This window comes from Papio anubis, chromosome 17 (assembly GCF_008728515.1).
Source record: "Papio anubis isolate 15944 chromosome 17, Panubis1.0, whole genome shotgun sequence".
NCBI lineage: Eukaryota > Metazoa > Chordata > Mammalia > Primates > Cercopithecidae > Papio > Papio anubis.
The window spans coordinates 29,740,480-29,752,655 of record NC_044992.1 but is presented as its reverse complement, the minus strand read 5'-3'; the positions used below and the strand labels follow the sequence as shown (position 1 = coordinate 29,752,655).

At 40.6% G+C, this 12,176-nt stretch overlaps 2 protein-coding genes across 9 annotated transcripts in view; one reads left to right on the top strand and one right to left on the bottom strand.

The window, feature by feature from the left end:
- AATF (apoptosis antagonizing transcription factor) overlaps positions 1–6,626 on the top strand; it is a 174,791-nt gene extending 168,165 nt beyond the window's left edge. The window contains exon 14 of the transcript XR_004179278.1: positions 5,903–6,626. The gene's annotated coding sequence lies outside the window, so the exon portion shown is untranslated. The remainder of the gene's footprint in view (positions 1–5,902) is intronic.
- The window catches only part of ACACA (acetyl-CoA carboxylase alpha), a 332,443-nt gene that overhangs the window by 27,911 nt on the left and 292,356 nt on the right, over positions 1–12,176 (bottom strand). For all 8 annotated transcript variants that reach the window (XM_031657026.1, XM_031657027.1, XM_031657028.1 and 5 more), the window contains 3 exons: positions 8,997–9,093; positions 7,801–7,936; positions 124–301 (listed from right to left, as the gene is read on the bottom strand). In XM_031657026.1, the coding sequence (XP_031512886.1) occupies positions 124–301; positions 7,801–7,936; positions 8,997–9,093 (411 nt within the window). The remainder of the gene's footprint in view (positions 1–123; positions 302–7,800; positions 7,937–8,996; positions 9,094–12,176) is intronic.

Genomic DNA, 12,176 nt, shown 5'->3' with positions numbered 1-12,176 from the left:
GCTTTGGTTTGGAATCACAGGATGTGGTGCTGTAGTGCCATGGCTACACCATTCTCCAGGAGGAAACCAACAGCTACAGTGTCCCTAAAGCTACAGTGAATGGAAATACGGAAGGCACGCTACCTGCTTTCTCGGTCAGCATACATCTCCATGTGCCGGGGATTGATGGAGGAGTCAATCACTACCCAGGAGCCGCCCCGCAGCTCAGCCTGGGGAGGAATGTAAACCAGCACAGGCTGGGAGCACTCCCTCAAGCCGTCCACAATGTAAGCACCAAACTTCAGCACTTGGTCGTACATATCTATGGAGAATGAGACAAATTAGAAATAATGAAATTTCTCTTCCTCAAAGCAGTACTTTTAAACACTGTTCAGGACCTCTGGCCACGAATAGCCTCCTCATACTATGCCTCCTGTTTGGTCACCCTAAAGACTGAAGGGAGTATCGACCTGTATCCCATTCAAGACTCCAGAGGATCTTCAAAATCTCAAGACAGCAACAGAGAGATGCACTGTCTTTCACAAGATACAGTGTGTACGTCTTCCAGATTGCCTTTCCATTTCATATCCTGTCTGAATTTCTGTACTCAGGTTTCACCACATTAATTCACATTTGCTCTACAAATGTTGAGTATTTTTCATGTCAATATGTGCTCTCCCACTACATTAAGTTTTCTAAAGGAAGGAACTATTCTACCTCTTTTCAGTTCTTCTCATGAGGCTTAGCATAGGATGAGCTATTCAAATGTGCAGCTAATGGAAACTGATCCTTTAAAAATTTTATCTTCAAAAACTATTTTTCATCTTGGTATCCCAATAGCCCTGCCCAGTGCCTGAACATAGTTAGTGCTCAACAAGTATCTGCTGAATGAATTAATGCTGAATGAATTAATTATATACTCTGAAAATAATATAATGAGAAAGAAAAACAAATTCTTTAACAGTTGCATTTTTATACGGTATCAGTGACAGAAAATTTTAAAAAATATTTAGGAAAAACTACACAGCCACATGAGAAGAAGAGACCCAACCAGGGCAACATAGTGAGAACCCGTCTCTACAAATAATAAAAAATTAGCTGGGCATGATGGTACATGCCTGCAGTCCCAGTTACTTGGCTGAGGTGGGAGGATCACTTGAGCCCAAGAGGTCGAGGCTACAGGGAGCCATGATCTTGCCACTGCACTTTAGCATGGGTGACAGAACAAGACTCTGTCTCAAAAACAACATAAAACAAAATAAACAAAAAACAAGAGAAGAGCCACCTCTTCATTCTGCTAAAGAGTATGTTTTGTAGACTGGGCATGGTAGCTCACACCTATAATCACAGCTCTTTTGGGAGACTGAGGTGGGAGGACCGCTTGAGCCCAGGAGTTCAAGACCAATAGAGAGGGACCCTATCTCTACAAAAAATAAAAAAAATTAGCAAAACATGGTGGCACATTCCCATAGTCCCAGCAGCAACCCCAGAGGGTGAGGTGGCAGGATCACTTGAGCCTAGGAGGCCGAGACCTGCAGTGAGCTGTGATCATGCTGCTGCACTCCAGTGTGGGTAACAGAGCGAGACCCTGCCTTAAAAAAAAAAAAAGTACATTTTGTAATTCCTCCAAAGCCAGGAGCAGCCTGAAGAAAAGGACCCATGATGTATACATAAAGTGAGTCCCTGGAAAACTGGATCAGTTATTTATTTCCCAACTTTTTACAGACTTCCCATTTCCCAGCTCACTGAAGTCCATTGCTAAAGTTTTAGGTTTATGAGTCCAGATGTTTAATGAGTACTTCAGTGGAGCCACAATGGATCCTTTCTAAATACCAAATAACAGGTTCAACTGAGTTCAAACTTTCTTATCAAGGAGAGGATCTCAATTTGGAATAAATCAATTCTGGGAATCCAAGGCAAAGAAGCATTTTTCAGGAAGTTAAGAGCAAACCAAATAGAAATTGCTTTCATTGTAGTTACTGGTAAATTAAACTGCCACCTTCTCCAAAGTAAAAATGGCTTAATATACAAACCATCAGTGAGCATAGTTCACTGCAAGGCATATGCTCCACTGCCCCAACCTGGTGTGTCTGTGAATACTTCAGAAATTCCAAGTTGCCCCAGAAAACACTCCCTATTCTATGTGGAATGTGTATGATTATATACTCCATGTATATGATCAGAGTGAAGACATTTATTCCTTTGGGAGAAAAGCTAAGACCAAAAAAATTTACTGCTAATTACACAACTGCTGTATGAAGACCAGGGAATAAAGGACTTTAAGCGCTTTACGCTAATTCTGTGGTTATGAAAATAATTGCTCAGTTCAAATTATTTTAACTAAATTAATTCTTTAGTGGATATTTCAACCAGTGCTACATAATAAAATAATTGTGTAATTAGCAGTACATTTTTCAGTGCTGCCAAGAGTACAGTCTCAGAACAAGTAACAGAAAAGAGTGTCCCTCAACGATATCATGCAAAGAGAGGAAATGGAAGGTATAGATAAAAGGAGAAAATAAAGCAATAAAAGACAGCACAAAAAGTCATTCTACCTGAAAAAGAAAAAAAAGTTAGAGGTAAGTGAAGACAAAGTTTCCAGCTCTTTTACTCACTTCTTCTTGTTAAAAACTTAGCAATAACAAAATCTATCTCTGTATTATAATTAACAGATTGACATCCCAAAAAGGGGGAGACTTTATTTAAAATGTATTTTCATTCATCTGTTTTAAAAAATACTAGATTTTTGGTATATGCAAACACTTTCGAATGAAGATGAGTGTGTGTGTGCGATTTTTACTTTTATGAAATGGACGTGGGCTGCTTTTTGTCATCATCATGGCTAGCTTACTGCGTACCAGGGAACATGATTATATATACACACATATAAATCATTTAATCATCAGAACATCATCTTATTTATATATCCAAGTTGCAGGTGAGTAAACTGAGGCTTAGTTAAATAAGAGTGAGTGGTGGAGATAAGACTCAAATCTAGATCTTGTTGGCCCTAATGTGCACATTCTACTACTTCATTTTTTTTTTTTTTTTTTTTTTTTTGAGGTGGGGAGCAGGGTGCCAGGGTCTCGCTGTGTCACCCAGGCTGGAACGCAGTGGCACAACCTCAGCTCACTGCAACCTCTGCCTCCTGGGTTCAGGCGACCCTCCTCCATCAGCACCCCAAGTAGCTGAGACTACATGTGTGTGCCACCATGCGCATCTAATTTTTGTATTTTTTGTAGAGACGGGGTTTCACCATGTTGCCCAGATTGGTCTCACTGAGCTCAAGCCATCCACCCACCTCGGCCTTCCAAAGTGTTGGGATTACAGGTGTGAGCCACTGTGCCCGGCCTCTACTACTTCATTCTTACTGCTAGGAGAGACAGCATGAGACTGTTGGAAAGTACTCCGCTTTCCAACATCTAATATGATGGGTAAAATAAAACCAGAAAAAGAGACTTGAATACATGATTGAATATTCCCAACGGTTGCTGGATTTCCTGTGTTCAGAAACGTTCAAAACTATACTGATAACACTACCAGCCTGTGTGAGGCTTGGATCTCACTGCCAAACAAATATTTTTCAGCCCCAAGACTGTGGGTAGGAAAGGAGCATCAGGGTTTGTTAAAGCTCACATGTTTGGGACTAATATATTGCCTCCATCTAACTTGGAACACCTACAGACCCACAGCCCAAACATCAAAACACCCAAAAAGCAGGCTATTAAAATATCAACAAACACACAAATAAACTCTGTAATCAACATGCTCAGACTAACTGCAGCTGCCCCAAACCACATATTTTGAAAGGCAGGTTGAAACACTTGGCAACAATCTGACACACAATTGTCTGAAATCCCTTCATATTTAAGAGACAGAGCAAAAGCACAGCCAAGAGCAGCAGGGGAGGGGTGATCCCCCAAGGGTTTATGTTAGAAATCAGTCTACAGAATTTTAAAGCTATGCATATGCTGTCAATTCTCAGGCCCTGAGAAACGCAACTGGGAATGGAAAATACTGATAGGTTCTTCACTGGAGAGGCGGGAGCTTGGAGTTTTCTAGCATGCTGGGCCAAGCACATTTGCATGAATGGTGATCACACGCAACCTTTGCAGTGTGCTCTCAGCACCTAGGCACCAACCCTGCCTAGGGCTTTTATTGTTATAAACATGGATAAACTGTGGCAACCATGTGTATCAAACAAGGGAACAGGGTGGCAGAGTGTTTCCACAGTGTCCCACACTCTTGAAAACGAAACAGATCTTATTGGCTTGGGCAAGATTATCTGTTAGAAACTGAAGGTAAACATTAGCCATACACAAGCTACATATACATAATGTCTCTCCTTAGTTCATTTTGATCGGCTGACACTGTATTTCAACATCCAAGTAATCAGAGACTTTAAAATAGACTTTCATTCCGGTTAAAGTTTTCAATAAATGTTTTTTTTATTGTTATTTATAACCTGTCCCAGGAAAAAATAATAAGTATAACATGAAAAGCCAACTGAGAGTGACCCTGTAGCACCAGCAGTGAGGCAGCTTAATATCACTGGGATTTGCATCCTATCAAGCTATTCATGCTGAGGCTGGGACCCTGGTGCTAATTTCTAGTAAATTTCACGCTTGATGTCTCCCTGTTGTGGGTCATTGCCGGTTCGTCTAAATAAACTGCTTCCAAATGGCTCTTCCATCTAAATATTCAGCCAGTTTTTATAATTTAATTTTGCATTATGCTGAATAGCCTTCCGGCCAGATAGAGCTCATTGGAAAAAAAGCACCAATACCATCTTGACATGCTTTTATTTATTTATTTATATTTTTACTGCTCGAATTAGACCTCCTAGGCCGACTAGTAAAGAGTTTTTTTTTCCCCCTCCACTAATGTCAATTTTCAGCATAGCAAGAGCTGTCTCTAATCTTTTCCTACTCATTACACACAATTTTGGAGTCATTTTACCCACAGTGCAGTCGGCTCCTGGCTGTGTGTTTGTGTGCACTGAGGGATGGCATAATTGTTTATTTTCCCTCCCTGCATAATCCCCAGTCAGTATTGAAACCAAAACTGCAAACATCTCCCCAAGGGATGTGAAGAATGACAAGAGGCCCTCAGTTTAGGTCCCTTTACATGAGATAGTACGTAGACAACACCCTGACCTGTATGTAAATATGAAAGGCACTGTTCCTCCCCCTCCTACCTTCACAGGGATCTCTATCTTCCCTAAATCTTATTTGTCTTATGCGAGGTGTAAAAGGATGCATCAGCACCAAAATTAAGAAGACAGAACTTGCCCTGGTCTATATATCAGGCCAAAAACTCATTTCAGACCAAGGGCAGCGGGGAGAAAGGAATGGGTACTTATTGTGTAAGGGGTATAGAGTTTATGTTGAGGATGATGAAAAGTTTGATAGTTACACAACACTGTGAATGTATTTAATGCCACTGAATTGTACACTTACAAATAATTAAAATGATAAATATTATGTATATTTTACCACAATAAAAAATGAACTCATTTCTGAGCTCTTGAAATTTCTTTTCACAATAACCAAGGACACCCCCAAAGTAGAGGGGAAGTAGGTAGGATAATAACTTTTTCAGGAACCTTGACATTCTGTTATAGGGATATTCTAGTAGATCTAGTTCTGGTCTTAGGCTCTAAATCAGCCAACTGTGTTACAGGGAGTCAGACAGATCCACCTTCCTTTCCCAACTCTGCCATTTTTTAGCTGAATGAGCTTGGGAAATTTACTTAACCAAATTTACATAAATCTTAATTTATGTAAAATGTGGATAACAATATAACCTACCCCTTAGAGGAGCTTGTTGTGATGATTATGTAAGATAATACATGTAAAATTGTTAACACAAGTTTCTGGTGAAAAAAGCTCAATGAACCTTCTTGTTGTTCTTATTGTTACAGCGTGGCAGCCAATCTGGGCCTGAGCCAAAATATGTAGCAGAATTGAAGCTTTTCCTAGAATTGCTACATTGGAAACTTTTGAACTCTGAACTTCAGTTAGGATAAAATATCCAGGGTGACACTCCAAAGTAATCTCAGAAAGAGTACATTCTCAATGGGCCCCCCACAAAGAGGTAAGTAAGGAGTAATAGCATAGCATTCTCTCCCAGGTCTCGACAAAAATACTAGAGCCAAGGAATGTGGGATCAAGTGAAATCTAATGCTGAATGAACCTCATATATATATGAATGAGGGGGTTTCAGGTCCCCCTACCCTTTGTTATACAACTACCATCTTCTTTTGAACATCCTGGTATTTTGTTTATACACTATGGCTTTATCATTTTGCTCAAGACATTTCTCTTGTCTCTGTGAGGCAATGTCTGTTTCTGACTTATTTTGACTTATTTTTGTTCTCTGAAGTGGCTAGCATCGTTCCTAACACACAGAACTCAATAAAAATGTGTAGGATTGACTTAACCGTATACTCTCAATTTCTCATGGTATTTCTGCTAATTTATTATCTTGGTCAAAAAATAATTCACCGTGATAATCTAAAAAATATATACAATCATTAATTTGGATGTATAGTCCAAGTCTCCCCCAAGAAAAGTATAAAATATGGTAGTTCTCCAGCAAATATAGGCAAAGGTAAACTTTTCAACCAAAAAAAAAAAAAAAAAAAACCAAACACAAACACACACACACACACACAAAATCAACCTAGTCTACATTTTGCCAACGAGGCCTGGCCATACAGGGCTCTTCCTAGACAAGTAAGGAAACATTGTCGGCAAAAATTTCAAATCCCTCTTGCCACAAAACTGACCATCTGGTAGTTTCCCCAGGCTTTTCCTCCCTCACAGGCTGGGGGTGCTTCCACCTTAAGCTATTTTTAAGTGCCCTATTGAGAGTTCCTTGTTTCACATTTTGTATGTCCCTAAGCATTTTCTTTTCTTTTCTTTGAGATGGAGTCTTCCTCTGCTGCCTAGGCTGGAGCGCAGTGGTGCAATCTCGGCTCACTGCAACCTCCACCTCCCGGGTTCAAGTGATTCTCCTGCCTCAGCCTCCCAAGTAGCTGGGATTATAGGCATGCACCACCACAACTGGCTAATTTTGTATTTTTAGTAGAGACAAGGTTTCACTATGTTGGACAGGCTGGTCTCGAACTCCTGACCTCAGGTGATCCACCATGCCTGGCCCTATCCTATTGCTTTAGAACCCCAAATTCTCCCCAAGACAGATGGAATTTATACTTAGCATACTCTCATGCCCTCCAGGTATGTAGTCTCTGGCTTAGCATGGCCATGAATTCTCTGGCCACGAGAGAGAGAGCTTCACTACTATAAGAGGTGGTGTTTCCTTGGGCTCTCCCTGTAGTGTCCACAGTTGCTCTACACATTAAGGATTCTCCGTAAATGGTGATACTGGCTGCCTAATTACTTAGCAATTCCCATAGCATGGAGTAGAGCCTTTATAATAATGGTCTAATATGCTGGAGCCACAGGCTCAGGGCTGTTGTTATATAATAATACAACAGCACAAATTGCCACAAAGAACAGCCTCCGGTACTGAATTTGTTCATTTTCAAATTCAGTACTGGAGCTAAATCCACAACAGTAGGTCACCTCAATAACACTAGTAGTAGATTATTCTGAAATTGTGTATGGAATTATAAATTATAAAGTGTACTTTTTTCCATTCAAGTTGCAACTCAAAAGATGTCTCAGAGAGGGCAGAATCCCCAAAAAGCCTAGGCTATTAGGACACCCACAGATTCCGCTGAACCTACACACTCCCTCTGCTGCAGAGTGCCCAGTAATCAGTGATGCCCCTCCAGCCCACAGGCAGGCCAGTCACCTTTCATTCCACCAGAGAAGCCTCTCCAGTTGGCAAAGACCATCAGAGGCAGCCCTTCCCGGTTGAAGTCCTTGATGGCCTGATACGTCTTAAACGCAGAATCTGGGAACCAAACCTGGCCAGCCTGCTGGATTATCTATTGGGAAAAGTCAAAGAAGACACAATTAACAACACAGCTCCAGGGGGAAATCTCTCCAAGGTGAACAAGATTTTACTTATTTAAAACTGAAAACTAAAAATCAGACCAACAAAAACTACTGTTCATCAGATCATCATGTTTGGAGTAAAAAAGAAGAAAGGATCCTGGATCTTTGACCTTGTTAAATACTATTCTTTTTAAGTCCTGATTATAACAACTCTGTAGTCAAAAGGGAAGAATGCAGTCCTAAGGACCCTTGTTCTAGGTTTCTCAAAAGCTACTTAAAATGGCCCCATTGTGCTACTCGTTAAAGCAAGTCAATTGTACATAGTCTCCTAGTCCTTTCGCCTTTGTGCTTAGTATAGCATTTTCCTGTACTGTAGCTAATCAATAGACACTTGATGTCACACTGCTGAATAGCCTCCTCCCTGGCCTCCCTGACCCCTCACTTTCTGAATGGTGTCAGGATGTGAAAATGTAATCCATCCTTAAAAAAAAAAATGGGACCAGGCACAGTGGCTCATCCCAACACTTTGGGAGGCCAAGGTGGGAGGATCCCTTGAGCACAGGAGGTCGAGGCTGCAGTGAGTCAAAATTACACCACTGCACTCCAGCCTGGGCCACAAACCATGTCTCAAAAAAAAAAAAAAAAAAAAAAAAAAAAGGCTGTGGTGTTCGCGCTTTGCATTAGGGCAAGACTTCACCATTAACTCTAGTTGTAGCTCTTCCATGTGTATACTCAAAGAATCGGGGACCAAAGAGCCTTCAGTATTATCTCAGCTGCCTTTCTGGAAGACCATCTCCCCAACAAAAGTATACTGTTTTCTAGCATCAAGAAGACTACTGTAAAGACTTATTTAATTTTTGAGGCAGAATTTAGCTTCTAGTCCATCTAGACTTATCTTAAAAGTGAGCACATGATGTTCTAAAATCATTCAAGGCTGCTGATGCCCTTCCCTCTAAAACTGATGGTTTGCAATGCTCCTGATGTATCCACAGGCACTGCAAAGAGAAAAACCCTCCAAGCACAGGCTCACAGTGTACTTGAGTAGCCTACCTTGGCTTCAGAATCCAAGTTTGCTGGATCAGCTGGGATACTTAGCTCTACTGTTCGGGTTTCTACAGCAACAACTCCCACAGGTATTCCTCCTAGCCTGATAAAAAATGAGCCACATAAGAACCCAATGTATGTTACCATTATAGCTAGCCATTTGTTTTCCAATTCCACATCAAGACATTGGGGAAAAAACTAGAAACAAACACAGAGAGCAGGGGGAATCTGATTCTTCTACGAGTTAAATGTGAGACGCTATGGATTTGATATTTACTCTCTAAATATGGTGGGAAACCACTCTCAGAATCACTTCTATTCGGAAATGTCCCAACACAAGATCGATTCAACCAAGGGCTGTTCTAGGGGAACCTCTGCATTTAGACTCAACAGCCTAGCACATATACACATCCCTACCTCTGTAGCTGCCAAATGAAACTTCTCAGTTCACTCTAGAGCATCTCCTTGGTGAAGATGGTAGGAAATGGTCTGAAAGGCAGTAGGAATCTGAGACTTTCAGTAACTTTTAATGAGGGCTGACCTTGCTGAAATGGAGTTGTAATTTTCTATGGAATATTAATAATGTGGTTCCAGATAAGATTTGAGGGTACAATAGGTCTTACTATTGGGTGTGTGGATAGGGATATGTAGGCATGTTATGAGAATGATGAAAAATACACGCCAAGAGTAGAGAAGTGGATCAACAAGCCCTTAACTTTCTCCTTTCTTGGAAAAGACCAATGGGACGAGGATAATTTTTAGTAGTAATCCTCGTGAAATCTATATTAGAAGTATACATTTAATCTCAAAGCTATGTTAATTTAAAAAACTGTTTAGGAGCTCAAAGCCTCTGCACCTTATACTCCACTATGACCTCCCAATTTGGTCCTCATAAAGATTTTTTAGGAAAAATCAGAGAGCAAAACAAAGTATAGGGTGAGTCTTTACTCTGGAAAATGTGATTCAGTCTTCATTCTCACTGTTGCATTCCTTGGGGTTGGGGCTGGGATGGGTTATAGTCTCTCATTCCCCACAGCATCTCCATAACAAACTTTTCCATGACGGATGGCCTTTGGTTGTTAAATTGGCTACTGAAAATGGATTCCTCTCATCACAAGAGGCCTGACAAGGGCCTGAGTGGAGACCACCCACCCCCTTGTCACTTGCCTGCACTGAATCAGAATCAAAAGCCCTCTAGACAACCAGACAACGAGCAGGAGGTACACAGGAGGGTTTAGAAATATTTCTGTTCACAATGATTAATAATCCGACTGGAAACTTGTAATTGCAAAAGCCACCCTAAATCGGTAACTTATAACTTATATATTAGGGCCCATGTGACCTAATAAAGAACATCTTTATCCGAGTATTACAGTTATTTATTGAACTTGAAAACAGCTCAGAACAACTTCTGTTTTCTATTATACTTCATATAAATTTTATCAGGCTAGCACATGAAGATGCTACATCTTGTTTTATAGTGTGTCCCTGGACAAGGTGCCATGGAATAATAAAAGACAATTTACAGCCAATAGCACACATATTCCAAACATACATACCAAAGATGAGTTTTGGCAGCACTTACAGTAACAATCCCAGAAGAATACATTTATATTTATTTCTTGAAATGCCATTGCTTTTGAAAGAAGCTAGAGCTCCATTTGTGTTTTATATACTTGTGAGCATGTGTATGTGTTTGGAGTAAGAAGCTCAGAACTCGTCAGATGGAAAGAAAGGAGAAAGTCAGAGTGAGTGCTGCAATAAACAATGGCAGAGCTAACCAAAGCCAAGCTTGACTGATCTTGGTCGCAAAGCAGTCCCTATTCTTCTAATCATAAGTGTAAAGTATTATTCTCTTATTTCCCACGGGAGTATCTTAAAGAACTTAACAAAGGTTTGGCTTTCTGAGACTTAAAATCTGTCATGTTTTTTTCACAGACAGGAAAATTGAAGCAGAATAGATGAGACAAATCTCAAAAAAGTTGGTCTTAGTGTGCCAGGAGGAATCTAACAAGCTGATACAGAAGCTGAGTATCAGGGTTCTCGCTCCAGTGCATCTCCTACTTTCAGCTCCCCAGTGGGAATTTTACCAGGCACAGAGAATACTTCTCACTGGGACTGAGAAGCCTGGGGTGAGATAAAAGACCTGAGACTTTAAAGAAAACAGACAGGTAGGCTCTGGGACATTCAGTCTGAGCTGACTCCAGGCCAGAATCCTATTGAGAGTCACAGAGGAAGACCCTGTCTGTGGGATTTGCCCTCTGATGGATTCTTGTCACAGGCAGCATGGAGGCGTGCTGACCTGCTGTACTGAGAGAACCACAGAGCCTAGAATTATTTTCAAGGCTAGAATCTAAATCTCAACCCAATGTGGCATGTTTGAGAATCTTGAGCAGGTGCCACTTTTCACCAAGATAAGAAAAACGGATTGCCCCCAGAGGAAGGTGAGCTCCAGATGCGGTCCCTCAGCAGCATGTCTCTGCAGTGCAGAAGTAGATTAAGATCAGTCGTGGCAGGTGCTTGTTATAGCTCGTTATAGCAAGCGCTACAGATTATTTTGCGCAGAGCTTGCTGTTGAGTGAAGCACTTCTTAGAATGGGTATTAAAATTTAATAGAAACTTCAATTTCCCACTTGAAAAATATAGGTATTCTGGCAACCTATTTCAGCTTATTTTACTCCTGTTTCAGGTAAACTTCTCTTTTTTTTTTTTTTTTTTTGGCAATTCAAATCTGATTATAATCTAATATAGTACATTTGTCACTTAAATAATCTCAGTGCCATGAAGAGCCTCTTTCCAGTTACACTTCTAGAAAAGCAGATGAGTCTCTGAATCAGTTGTCACCTATTCCTGAATGAAAATTGTCTTTGGGAGAGGGAAAGTCATTGGTGGGCTCTGGCTATTGTAGTTGGGCTTTACGGCTCCTAAAGTGTTTTTCCTGAAACATTATAAAAAGGAAATGTTGTCAAAATTAGCCTTCAGATTAAATGCATCATTGGAGTGACACACAAAATGGCAACTGAGAACCAGCACTCCAATTATTCTGCCTTGGGCATGGCTATAATCCAATATTCTTAGACAGTTCAGACAAAGAGAACATTATTGGTATATATCTACATAGCCATGGCTCTTTCTTTCTTATTTTTAATTGGGAGGAAAAAGAGCTGCCAAAACAAAAGAGCTCTT